Below are 13,804 nucleotides of genomic sequence, written 5' to 3' on the forward strand. Positions count from 1 at the left end.
ATTAATTTCGCATAATTACATTGCAAGAGCACTGCCTCGGAAATATGTTAAAAAAAAATATGTTGTTAACCATGGCAATATCTTCACTCGCGCCACTAATAATAATTCAATTGCGCGTGGTTCAGTTATTTCCGTTTTTCTTCATTGGCCACCACTTGAGGTTTAGCCTCTCTCTCTCTCTCTCATGTTCCCTTCATGGCAAGGCTATATTTGATTCTCAAACATATATATTCACATTTTTTTTTCTATTGGAATCCCGACATCATCACAACCTTTACAAAAGTTGCTTCTTTATGGGTGAGCTTGGTGCGTGTATGAGGATCTGCCTGTGATTTAGATTGGCATAAAGTTGTTGTTAATGTTGCTACATGTGCGTTTCATGTTTCATTTCATAATCCATGCTCTTCTAATATCCTTGTCTCTTCCTCCAAAATATTCATATTTATTGGCTTTCTAAGTTTCTCATGTAACTTTTCCACACCTTTTTATATATATCATATCCTGAATGCTGTTCCTTACAGGGTGTGCTGCCAAGCTCTTGCCTTCCTGAAACCTCCCCTCAAATCTCATATTTCCATGGCTTTCACGGTGAGGGTTGAGCTTCTTCCTTCAACCCCAGGTCAATTTCATTTTCAACCTTTTTCTCTTTGTGTTTCTTTCACATAATAATTATTCAAGGAATACTTCAACCCAACAATAATTGCCCTTTTTTGTCTTTTATCAAATTCTGTGCCTGAGGTATGGGTAATGGGGTTGATTTGCTTCTTTACAATCTCTTTCTCTTTAAAGACAATGATAATGCAATAAGAAAACATATTTAGGTACAATGTTTTTAACCCCGTTTTTCTTTCTCTTTTTCTTTTTGTGAACAGACACGGGAAGAACAGAAATCAGTTTTTTTGAAAGATAAAAGAGATAAGAAATTAATAAATAAAAATACTTATATTTGACAATGATTGGGATGATCCTCCCCGTTGAGATGCTGTGGAATGAAAGATGCTAGTGTTGATCTGGGATTTTGGAGAAAGGAAGAAAAGAAGGTTTTGATATACTAATAATTAGAGCATCATAAAGAGTAGAATTTGATAGGTAGGTGAAGAAGCCAATATGGCAACACCAGCAATGCAGGCAGTAAACACCACAAGGAAAAAAATGACAAAACAATTGACAGGAAAAAGGGATGATACACCTTTGCATTCTGCAGCAAGAGCAGGGAATTTGGCTGTGCTGAAAGATACCATTTTGGAAACTGATGAGGCTGAATTGCATGAATTATTAGCCAAGCAGAATCAAGATGGAGAAACGCCTCTTTATATTGCTGCTGAATATGGTTACGTTGATGTAGTTAGGGAGATGATTCAGTATTATGATCTTGCTGATGCTGGAATTAAGGCTAGAAATGGTTTTGATGCATTGCACATTGCTGCCAAACAAGGGGATTTAGGTAATGTGGTTGGTTTGCTTTATCTCATTATCTTGCTTGTTTGATTTTAAGAGGGAATCTCAGTTCTCTTTGCCTTGTAGATGTACTTAAGATCCTTATGGAGGGTCATCCTGAGTTGTCGATGACTGTGGATCCATCCAACACCACAGCTTTGCACACAGCTGCAATTCAAGGGCACACTGAGATAGTGAAATTCCTATTGGAAGCTGGAAGTAGTCTGGCAACCATTGCTAGAAGTAATGGGAAAACAGCTCTGCATTCTGCTGCAAGAAATGGACATTTGGTGGTTGTGAAAGCACTTCTTGAGAAGGAGCCCGGTGTTGCAACGCGGACCGATAAGAAGGGCCAGACAGCACTTCACATGGCAGTGAAGGGACAGAACATTGAGGTGGTGGAGGAGTTGATAAAAGCAGATCCCTCATCTATAAACATGGTTGATAGTAAGGGGAACACAGCATTGCACATAGCAACCAGGAAAGGCAGGGCTCAGGTAAACTAGGTCATGCTTGCCATAAATTTCATTAGAAATTTACTCATGAGCTTCATGTATTTATAATGTTGTGATGACAAGTGAATGGTGATTTAGATCACCACCCCTGCTGTCGATGAATTTGTCTTTTCTATGATTTGGCTCTCCGTAGCAGTTCTCACAGTATTCTCTAGTAATCGCTACAACTATCAGATTGAATTATTTGATCCTGAAACAAGCATCTTAAGTTACACATTTGGTACTTGAGTTCGTTCGTGACATCAATGGAGATTAGAAAAGAATCCAGGAGATTTGGTTCATGTTTGTAATGAAATCTGGTATATTATTGCTATTTTGACCTAGTATGCATTTGGCCCCTAACTGCTTATTGTCCTCCATGTCATGAAATTCTGATGCATTGTCTTCATAGAGCAAACTAGGAGCCAATTTTGTACATAAGATTTGAGTAGTTTTCCAGTTCCAATAACTATAGATACGAAAGTGGCAAATCTTATATTTAGGCAACATTTTGATTTGTTATATAGGGTGTACTAGGGAGTGGAGTTTTAGAGGGAGAGGGAACGGAAGACAATTGTTTTTAAAAAGTGAAGTTATATAATATTTATAAAAATAGTTTAATTTATTTATTTTTTGAATGGAGTTCAATTTCTATGTAGTGTAAAAAAAATTAGATCCTTGACTAATAAAAAATTATTAATAGTATGGCTTTTAAGATAATTATTAAAAATGTCAAAACATAACAATTTGTAACCGTGTAGAAACCTTTTAAACATGAGTCATGCTTACATATCTTAATTAATTTATTTGTGCAGATTGTAAAGTTGCTTCTAGAACAGAAGGAAAATGTTACAAGTGCAGTGAACAGATGTGGTGAAACAGCAGTAGACACTGCTGAGAAAACAGGAAACCATGCCGTGCAAGCCATTCTTCTTGAACACGGTGTTGAGAGTGCAAGAACCATAAAACCCCCTCAGGGCACAACAGCTACCACAGCCCGTGAGTTGAAACAAACGGTGAGTGACATAAAGCACGAGGTCCACCACCAGTTGGAACACACACGCCAAACCAGAAAACGCGTTCAAGGCATTGCCAAACGTATAAACAAAATGCATGCAGAAGGACTCAACAATGCTATAAATTCCACAACTGTGGTGGCAGTGCTAATTGCCACCGTGGCATTTGCTGCTATTTTCACAGTCCCTGGCCAATTTGTTGATGACCCAAATAACATTCCTGCGGGAATGTCCCTTGGTGAAGCAAACATAGCCCCCCAAGCCACGTTCATCATTTTCTTTGTGTTTGATTCCATTGCACTGTTTATCTCTTTGGCTGTTGTGGTGGTGCAAACCTCGGTCGTGGTTATAGAAAGCAAAGCAAAGAAGCAGATGATGGCTGTGATTAACAAGCTGATGTGGCTGGCTTGTGTTCTTATTTCGGTGGCATTCTTGGCACTGTCTTTTGTTGTGGTGGGAAAGGAAGAGAAGTGGCTGGCCATAGGAGTGACCATTATAGGGACAACCATAATGGCTACAACGTTGGGTACTATGTGTTACTGGGTCATTAGGCATCGCATTGAGACCTCCAATTTGAGGAGCATTCGGAAATCTTCGTTGCAAAGCAAGTCAAAGTCTTTTTCAGTGTCGGCTTTTTCAGATTCTGAGCTACTAAACAGTGAGTATTATAAGAAAATGTATGCGATTTAGAGCTTACCAACCCTGTTCCTAATTCACTCTTGCTGCTTCTTTTTAAAAAGCACAGGGCCAGATGGAATTATGTTCAACTAAAGTGGAACTTAAATTGTATGTCTCAAGAAATGGCTAATGCTAATAACATGCTCAATAAATCATAATAGTAAATAGTAGGTCCCATTCTTAATAAATAAGAAAACCAGAGAGCGAAGTGGAATATCTAACTATCGAAACAAAGCATGTATAGTTGAACATTAATTCATTCCGCATCATCCATTTCGATCTTCTCTGGCAACTTGCAAAAATAAACAACCAAATCAGCTATAAACATGTTTTCGTTTAGTTTTGATCAACAATTAATATATATAAAAATGTTAGTAACACACATTTTATCATTTTATGATTTTAATAAATTTTAACCAACAATAATACTTTAAAAAATATACTAAAATATGTTGCTATTGCTGATACTGTTCCAATGATTTCAAGATTAGTACAACTCAAAACTCAATCATTTTCCTTATCTCTATTTGTCTTTGAATTCAAATTGACTCCCATAGTATATTTGGTAGCTAAGTTTCTAAAGAGAAAGGGAATAGACAAATTTTTCATTTCTCAGCCATCTTTTTTTTTTATAAAAAAATATAAATTTTTAATTTAAAAGTAAAATATTTAACCTCCATCCCTTTCTCTCCAAAACACAACTCTCAAACATAACCATATATGGTTTAATTCAACCATCTGGTAATTTTATTTGCGATGCTCAGTGAATCGCTTGCCTATACACTTCATCATCTTCGCAGTTTAAGAAAGTACACTTTAGGGGGTGGAGGTGGGGTTATTTATTGAGTCGTTGCTTTCTCATGAACACATCTGGTCTTTGTTATGGTCTTGTGAAATAGTTTGTTGATGAAAGGTTCGGTTGATTGAAATAGCCATTCAGATCATTACTTCCCAGGTGGTCATGTAAAATGTCTGCAGCTGTCTTCGTATGAATAGTGTTAAAAATCATATTCCCAATATTTTCTCCTAAGGTGAACATTCACTTTAAAGCATAATAACCATTAAAACTAAAATCAAGAGTAAATTTTAATGAGTCTATAATGCTAATACATCAACTGTTAATTTTCCCATGAATGTTTTTTACTTTTTTTTATCTTTAGAAAGAGCTCCCTTTCAGAGGAGTTAAATGTTTGTATACGCAGTAAAGAGCTAATACTAGACACCCAAGAGTCGGGTTAATTCCTGTGTGCACTGGGCAGATATTCCATATCTGCCACTTCCAGACAGCCAGGTTATCCTAACGTCTATTATTTTAACTATATTATGGCTGGGGTAAAAAGGATAACAGCTCTCAATGCATCAAGATTTACGAGAATGTAAGAAAAACGCCAAATTGAAGGAACGCTAATGATTCAAAATGACTTGCGTCCTAAAAATTAAATCCATAAATAAAAACTTTACATTTAAGGTTTTCTTTTTCCTTCCTCAATGTTGAGGCACAGACGGTCTCTTTTCCACCATTTCATAATGAAGAACAAAATTATCCTGCAAGAAGGCTGTCCGTTAGAGGCCTAAATTATTATATCGGAAAAAAAATGATAATATATAACTTGGGGTGCGTGCATGTGTCCATTCATGCAGTATGAGTACAAAAACAAAAACAAAAACAAACCTTCCGGACTGTTTCAAATGTGTTTGGATCAAAACAGTGGTAAGATCCTCTCTCGTATGTGTTTGTTTTGACAAGCGGCTCCATGTTGGGAACTCTTATAAACCATAAACGATGCTCTTTATGATAAAACCAACCACGTTTGTAACTGCCAGCAATAACCCACCCTTGTTAATAATTATTGCTATTAATAAACACACACACAGAATAACAATTTAAATACTCTACAGACTAAAATAATTCAGAACTAAGACCAAATCATCCAAAAACAACACAACAAAAAAGGGTGCATGTGAGTGAATACATACAGTTCATTTGCCGCGTATAGTTGTGCTTCATCTTTGGGCATGCTGCAATAAAAGATCAATTTTACTTAATTATAATATCAAGCAAGTCAATGTGAAAGTGAACAAGATCAGTTTTCAAAAAGCACCTGTAAAATATGTAAAACAAAGTTTCCACCGAAAACTTTGAAAAATAACCTTGCTGCATAACACAAAAAGACTTGACCTCAATAAAACACAAAAGATAAGGGCAATGAAATTATAAAGCAAAATAAAGAACATCTCACGTGAAGAGCAGGAGGCTGTTTAACATAATAACATTGTAACACACTGAACTCTGGATCACCCTTGGCTGGTTCATCAGACCACGGGGACCGAAAAGTCTTGTAAAGGTTTTCTGATGAATTCAAATTCAACCCAAGTGTTGTAAGATCAATCCCATGAGCAAGATATTTCAGGTTAGGATCACTTATATGGACTACACTGAACAAGCCAAGTGCACCAAATGGATCTGGACTAGATTGAGCAGTTTGCATAGACTTCATGCCCTGATCCCTAAAAGACTGATTTGCAGCTGACATCTGCTGAAGGCGGAACTGGGACTGGTTCTGGTGCTGTTGATACTGCTGGATAAGCTGGTCATATGAACCCATACCAGAAACCGTATTTGGAGAAGTCAGAGGCCTTAGTCCAATGCCAGGAGGCCCACTGGTCTAAACCAAAAACCAGAAGTCATAAGACTGTCAGGAACTTGCTTTGGTGGGAATACAGAATTTCACTGTTTCAGTGCAAGTTATATATAAAGAGATGCATAATGCATTCCCATACAAAAGGAAGTGCCCCATTTTCAGAAGTAGAAAATTTGCTGACCTGGGAATGATATGTTGAGTGTGAAGATGGAAAAATATCCGTTCCATGCAGATGGAGAAGATCTTGATTGTTTACAGATGAAAATGAGACACCATTGCTACTGACAGAAGGGGCATGCTGCTGTTGCTGTTGTGTACGATGTGATGGATATGATCCTCCCAAACTGAAACCAGCAGACCTCCCCATCTGCTGCAGATTAAAGGCAAACAAGATTGAGAATGGATTTTGATCCATTAATATTATTATAAACATAACATGAAAAATGTATATAGAAAAGATATCTTAATTTTTGGCAACATGAAACTCACGGAGAAATGTTGAGATTGCATCATTGACACAGTATTATCATGAAGTTGTTCTTTCTGGTACATATCCATAGCAAAATCTGAATTACCACCTGTGTACAAATTCTATGGTAAAAAAAAAATGCTGAAGCCAAGTGGCTAACCTCCACTCAATTAGAGTTCTCAGTTCCATGAACAAACAACAAAGTTAACCAAACAAGCCATCCAGGATTCATCAGTGCAAACTTTAAGACATCGTTAATTCCCTTACAATAAAACAGGAACCATTGAAGCATCTTCACTGAATGTATGAATGATCACAAAGATATATACCATACACAGAAAGCATGTAGCCCTTATCCCTATCAAAATCAGAAGAATGTGGGACAAAACACTGATGCATACTGCACAACGTTAAGAACCACATGCAAACACCTAATGAAGCAAACATCCAGAAGCCCTTCCACAAGAAGCCGCATAAATTTCATTTTACGAGTACTGTTATACGTCTAGCTATATACTCTGTGATAATGAATGCTGGACTTTAAGGGGACAACAAGACAAAAAGATGAGAGTAGCAAAAATGATAATGTTACAATGGATGTGAGGTCACACAAGAAAGGATAGAATACAAAATGATTGTACACAAAAATATTGGTGAGGCACCGATTGAGGGAAAGATGACAATTTCGTTAAGGTGGTTTGGACAAGTTAAAGAAGTTCACTGGAGGACCAATGAGGAGAGTACATTGTATGGTTTTTAATCCTGTGAAAAAGGGAAGAGGGAGACCAAAGAGATTGGAGTAAGTTGTTAAAGGAGATCTCATGGTGAATAATATCTCCGAAGATTTGGTCTTTAACCAAGCTGAATGACATCATGTGATCCATATAGTTGACCTCACCTAGTAGAATAAGGCTTTTGTTCTTGTCATCTCCAAAACAACAAAAATAATATGATTAAGCTGCTAAATTTCCTACCAAGAGATATATAACTAATTAGTTCACATATATTAAACAAACAATATACAACACCTTTGAATCCTGGTAAAGCTGGGAAGTCTTCATTTTGAATACTAAACTCTTGGTTTTGTTGGACAATGGGAAGACCCTGTTTTCGTAAAGAACCTGAAAGTTATAGTTTACATTATTCTTTTTTGTAGAAGGTGAACAATGTATCAAGCAAAACAACATTTTCCTTCACACACCCAACTGTCCTTGAGGCCCACCAGCAGAACTAGGACGACTGGTCAGTTGAGGAAAGTCATTGATGTCAAAAGGTGTACTGTCACCGGAATTCACATCATTCAGCATCCCCATAGAGTTCAAGTTATTTACTGTTTGAACATGACTTTGTGAAAGCGGACCTCCAGCACTAGGATAGGAATTTCCTAGCATTGAAATTACCTGTGGAGATCCTGAATCAAAAAGTGGTTGCACCACAAAGCAACATATTTAATGTATATATCAAATACACTCAATATTAAAGGGAACTAAATACTTAACATCCATCAAATAAATAAATGATTCAATCAAACATTTTATATAAATCTCAAAGAGAAGCAGTTCTTCAACAGGTATCTCTATCTCTAGTACATTTTGCTACTTCAGAGACAGACAAATATATAACATTAAAAAATGACAGCAATACATAAAATTTATATCATTTGGCAGAACAAAGGTTCTGTACAGTGACATAAAAGAGAACAAATATACAAACAAGTGTAGGACACGACAAGGACACTATAACAAAAAATCACTGGACACGACAAGGACACTCTGACATGGCCAAGGTCAAAAGTGTAGGACACCGCATATACACACAAAAACTCTAGCAAAAATCTAGATTGATAATACTAACTTTTTTCTTATGATAATGAGTCTCAAAAGAATATGAAGAGATATTCAACAATGGAAGAACTTAGTCACTTTACAAAATATCCCAAAATAAGAAAATGAAGTTATATCAATTGAGAAAGGTATATTCACCTTCTTAAACAAACTTTCTAACCTTTTTCTATGATAACAAGCCTAAAAAAAAGTGAGGTATTATTTTTTAATATTTTATATTATATTTCAAGTTGACTTTTCTAAAAATTAAAAATTGAAAAAAAAATTAATAATATTAGGGTGGGACCATTCATTTGGACGTGCCCAAATTGTGTAGAGATGTCGGCATAAGTGTCCAAACCGACAAAAGATAAACTTTTAATTGGACACTTAATGAGAAGTAACTGACACATAAAACAAATGTCGGGGAGGTGTCATGTCAGAAACGTGTCCAACAGTATGACACTTCAAACATAAGAGGTGTCTTTGCTTCTTAGCAAGCAACAGCTAAGGATTATTAGAGTTTGGATAAAATACTATTCCTTAATCCTTACCACAAATCATATATAAAGAAATTAAACTTCAAAGAAAACAATTTAAGAAAAACATGTCTAATGATCACAGCTGAAGAAATGTTATGTTGACCAGTGAACATTACAAATTAGTATGATATGAAACATTCATCCTTAAAATGGCAGGAAGCAATAAATTTTGCTGGATAAAAGTAATTTTATACATAAAAGAAATGTTACAATACAAAGTTTGCATTGCTTTAATATCAAAATTCTAACTGTTTTGAAGCAAACCTCAACTAAACATAATCAGATATTTCTTACAAGAAGATTTACACACCACTTCAATACTCTTGTGACTATCAAAATACATACCTTGTGGAAGCACACCACTCATCAATCTATTTTGTCCTTGCACACCTAAACCACCAGATCCAGTGTTTCCACTTACATTTAGACGAGAAGCAAGACCTGGAACAGACAATCCTCCAGAGCTTATCCTCCCAATGTTCCCTCCACCGACCATGTTTCCCATCGAACTAGTGATTCGGGGACCTGCATTTCCCAAAATTGGGGATACTCCCAATCCTGGAACAGCATTTCGGTTACCAATTGCAGCAGAAGTTGGAAGAATCCCAGGAATAGGACCAGCAACTCCATTTGTGCTACTATTAAATCCAGGATTTCCTACAACACTTATACCTCCTCTGCTGTTGACTCCTGAATGTCCATGGGAGCTTCCATGAGATAGCTGCAAATACGATTGATAGACAAATGAAAACATTTCAAGTTATACAACAGCAGAAACAAAATGACAGACAGAAGAGTTAAATATGCTCAAAATTTCAGGTATTACTCTCAAGATGTTAAAAGTTAAAACACAAATGAGTTCACCTGTGACAGAGCAACAGGTAGATTATTTGATGCAAATCTTCCACTAGAAAGGCTTGCCGAAGGTTGCTGAACTCCTCCCCCAGTTGGAACACTATTTATTGTTGAGTTTCTTGATGTGAGTGTACTGGGCATATTGGGTACATTAAAGTTCCCATGAATGTTGTGCAATCCCTGAATAGAACCTGCAGCAAGAACCTGACAATGATATAACTAAGGGGAGGAGAAAAAGGATTGACTCTAGCAAAATATCCCCACCAGAGTGATGAAAAACTGGGGAGGCTACACCAGACTGACCAGAGAATGACGTAGCAAAAGAACGCCCAGCACCATCCGGAAGATTTGAAGCAGACCCATTCAGAGAAGACTGCAAACAGAACACTGTTACAATTTACGTTGAAGATAGATACATTCCAGAAGTGGAAATCAATATCTTACAAGAAACAACAACTAAAATTCATGTTTTGGTCTTAAAAAAATTTCCTGTTTTGGTCCTTATTATTTTACTTTTTTAAATGACAAGAACTAAAATGAAAATCTTCTAACAAAAGAGGAACCTATATTAAAATTTTATAATTTTATAAGGACTGAAACAATAACATCAGGGACTAAAATAAAACAAAAAATTATTGGGACCAAAACAAGAAAAAAAAATTAAGAGAAACAAAATGAAAACAACCCTATACTACAGGGACCAATAGGTTATTTAAACCTAATTATACGTTGTGCCTTGATTCAACGGGGAATTCATATTTTAAGAAATTAATATTTGAATTGGATTTTAAATTTCATTAGAGGGAAAGCTCTGGCACAACAGTAAAGTTGTGCCTTGGTGACCGGTTGGTCATGAGTTCAAATCTGGAAACAACCTCTTTGCATATGCAAGGAGAAGACTGCATACAACCCTCCCCCATACCTTTGCATAGCAAGAAGCCTCCTAGCAATGGGGTACATTAGTTTTAGTTTGTATTATATATTTTACTTTGACTTATCTAGATTTTTTTAATGATTAGTAATAAATACCCTTTGGGTGCTTTATTCAGACCTTTAGCATGATTATAATATTTGGCATTTCCTTTTCCTCTTCCTCATAGAGCATCTGAAGTCCTAGTCAGATTCTGCCCCAGAGGAGTACTCCAAGCTTATTGTTAAAGGCAGAGGAGGACTCTAGGTCTATTTTTCTACATGCTAGTGTGCTACTTTGATCCTCAGATATATCTTAAATATCCAAACTCTGGTTTATCAAAATGTCTGTGAAACATTCTAATCTACACATTAATGTGAAACATAATAATCCTATAGCATGTCAGATTGATGTTTAACAGCATATTTCGGCCAGATGTAATCCCCTAAACAATTCAAATCACACAATCATGCAAGAATGTAAACAACATGTACCAAAGAACAAGAAACAGAAATGACAAGGAGATTAAACTTGAATTTAATTAAAATATACAAGCAAGAACTTCAGACTAACAATTGATGGTTGAGAAAAACAATCGCACACACCCCATCATATAAGACACTTCAATCCAGAAATTAAAAAAGAAAGAAAAGAAAAACATATTCAATTTATGAAGATGAATCAAAATTCTCAATTATAACAACTTGGTATCCATGAGATAGACTATCGAACATAGCCTCTTGCTTTGCAGGACATAAGGAATTACATTAAGTAAGCTCGACATTGCATAAATTTCAATGCGTCAAGCCAAATGTCATCACTACACTGAAAAACACCAGTCCCTTTTTTTCTTCAATAGATGTGTGAACAATGTAAAGTTCCTGTCCTCAAAACCAATCAATAACCTGAGTGCAATAAAATGCCAAAAAAAAAACATCAGATGAGATAAGATTCAGTTGGAAGGAAGCATCCAACTCTATAACAAACTAACAGAGTAAGCACAACAGTTCATACAGTAAAATTTATAGTTACATTCGGCCTTAACCCTTATGTTATCAGATATAAACACATGTTTATCCTCTTTGTGTTGTGGTTTAAGGATGTGCAGACTCTAGAAGCAAAACATGAAATCAATATGCAAAATTGCAAAGAAGAAAATGTAGTTGAAACAGAATGTGCAAAATGATGAAGGACTTGAGACAAATTAAGAACAAGTAAAATTACAAGGTTTGAACAAATGCAGCATTGATCGATACAAAATTCAACAGAATTGCATGTCCTGGTCCCTAATCATCAACCACAAATTCAAGCAATTCCACGTAAATTGATCGACAGACGAATTTTACAGTCCTGGTTCCGTTCAGATTGAAGTGAAAAATAATAAAGCCACATTAAAATTCAAGTGCGGGAAGTGTCACAGAGAAACCTAACAGCGAGCGAAATAAAATTGTATGAGTGATTAGTGATGAGAACGTTATGCAGTGACGGTGAAGGAGGAGGATCGGAATGAAGAAAATGATGAAATTGGGGATCAAGGAGCGCGAAGAGGAAGAAACAAAAAGGAGGGAGAGAGTACCTGAAGAACGATAAGGTTGTGATGTGAGTCAAGGAGCCCTAAATCGGAACCAGAAAGCGATGGAAAGAGAGAGAAAGTGGACAAGCAGAAATAGAATAGAAGAAAAGCTTCGCTCAATTTGCAAAGTGCTGGATAATATCCAGTTTAATTAATGTACACCTTAGAGGATTAAAATGAATGGCTGAGATCAACTCATCAAAACTCACCGTATCATTTATCTCATTCTTTTTTCCTTTGAACATTCACTTCTGGTGACTCTAGTATAGCTCTCTGCCTTCTATCTAAGCAAATGAAATCTTTCGATTCTCCTCATAACATCTATCTATTTTTTGTTGTTATCCCTCGTCCAAAAAAATGTCGGACGCGTTTCAAAACAAAATACAACAGAAAAACATGAACAAAATGATAATCTAACAGAAAGTTAAAAAAATAGAAATGGTAGGTTTTTAATGATTTTCTTAAAAAACTAATACTAAACATCAAAATTTAATATTCTCATTTAAGATTTTTGAAAAAGTTAAGAAATTTCCTTATCAATTATTTCTTTAAATAAAAAGTGTATTCACAATTATTAAGATTGTGATAAAACCTCAATATGAGTGTATAAATTGATGATTCATATGCGGCGGGCCTAATAGGGATTTCAGATTTGCTATCTTGGTCCTTACATGATTTGCTATCTTGGTCCTTACATGATGTTTTTTGGTTGAGGCATAACTTTACAAGTCTAGTTGGGGTGCGGGGATTGGGCTAAGGCACCCCAAGTTTTATTAAAGTTCCAATTACATCAATCATAATCGGCCATTGATAAAATTAGGCGGAAAATGAAAATTATGAATTTGTCCCTCGCCACTCGCCAGCTAAACCATATTTTGCAAGTACGTCCACCACTTGGTTTGCTTTTCTAAAGATATGGTTCCAACCAAAAGTCCCCCCTCTAGTTTGAAACTCTCTAACAGTTTTCACTAAACAAAATGACACACAAAATGACACACGAGAATTATCACATCCTCCATTAATAAGGCTCATTCTAATTTTGGAATTAGACTCAATGATTGGGTTTTAGACCACATTATCTTAATTCCCTTTAGGATGACCCACACTATCTGAATCAAGCTTCTTGTCTTCCTCATCTCTCCTTGGTTTGAGATTGGCCCAACTCGATGCAGCATCTTCCACATGATTGACATTTGTTGCATCATTGTGTTACGCGGAGGCGAGTGTGTAGAGCTTGACAAGTAGGCTTTTGGCATAACATTCACAGGCTTCAACTTAGTTTGCTTTGATGGTGACTATGTCCCCACTTTGGTTGGGGAACTTCTTTGCGAGATGAGGTGTTGAGACGGTCGTGCCTAGTGCATT

At 36.1% G+C, this 13,804-nt stretch overlaps 2 protein-coding genes and 1 non-coding gene across 13 annotated transcripts; 2 read left to right on the plus strand and 1 right to left on the minus strand.

The window, feature by feature from the left end:
• Positions 1 to 510: 510 nt before the first annotated feature.
• LOC100791519 (ankyrin repeat-containing protein At5g02620) lies at positions 511 to 4,319 on the plus strand. The gene is made up of 4 exons (XM_006597233.4): positions 511 to 619; positions 873 to 1,444; positions 1,525 to 1,934; positions 2,747 to 4,319. Exons 2-4 carry the CDS (start codon positions 1,108 to 1,110, stop codon positions 3,635 to 3,637), a joined length of 1,638 nt encoding a protein of 545 aa, XP_006597296.1. The 5' UTR covers positions 511 to 619; positions 873 to 1,107; the 3' UTR covers positions 3,638 to 4,319.
• A 714-nt stretch (positions 4,320 to 5,033) lies between these two features.
• Positions 5,034 to 12,628, minus strand: LOC100806559 (probable NOT transcription complex subunit VIP2). Of its 11 annotated transcripts, none has more exons than XM_006597238.3 (15): positions 12,443 to 12,627; positions 11,633 to 11,771; positions 10,221 to 10,329; positions 9,966 to 10,147; positions 9,774 to 9,822; positions 9,447 to 9,659; positions 7,938 to 8,147; positions 7,765 to 7,857; positions 6,757 to 6,845; positions 6,449 to 6,634; positions 5,866 to 6,291; positions 5,728 to 5,780; positions 5,603 to 5,644; positions 5,298 to 5,442; positions 5,034 to 5,170 (listed from the first exon to the last, which is right to left on the minus strand). In XM_006597238.3, the coding sequence occupies exons 2-15, from the start codon at positions 11,648 to 11,650 to the stop codon at positions 5,111 to 5,113; spliced, it is 1,875 nt and encodes a 624-aa protein (XP_006597301.1). In that variant the 5' UTR covers positions 11,651 to 11,771; positions 12,443 to 12,627; the 3' UTR covers positions 5,034 to 5,110. The 11 variants fall into 11 exon arrangements, with proteins under 11 accessions (XP_006597301.1, XP_006597300.1, XP_040865786.1 ...); XM_006597237.3 differs by having other exon boundaries at positions 6,449 to 6,637; positions 12,443 to 12,621; XM_041009852.1 differs by having other exon boundaries at positions 10,260 to 10,329; positions 12,443 to 12,619.
• LOC112999665 (small nucleolar RNA snoR35) lies at positions 10,221 to 10,301 on the plus strand. Its single transcript, XR_003264875.1, has one exon. It is a non-coding gene; the product is annotated as a small nucleolar RNA snoR35 (small nucleolar RNA).
• Positions 12,629 to 13,804: the final 1,176 nt, after the last annotated feature.

This window comes from Glycine max, chromosome 15, assembly GCF_000004515.6.
Source record: "Glycine max cultivar Williams 82 chromosome 15, Glycine_max_v4.0, whole genome shotgun sequence".
Classification (NCBI taxonomy): domain Eukaryota; kingdom Viridiplantae; phylum Streptophyta; class Magnoliopsida; order Fabales; family Fabaceae; genus Glycine; species Glycine max.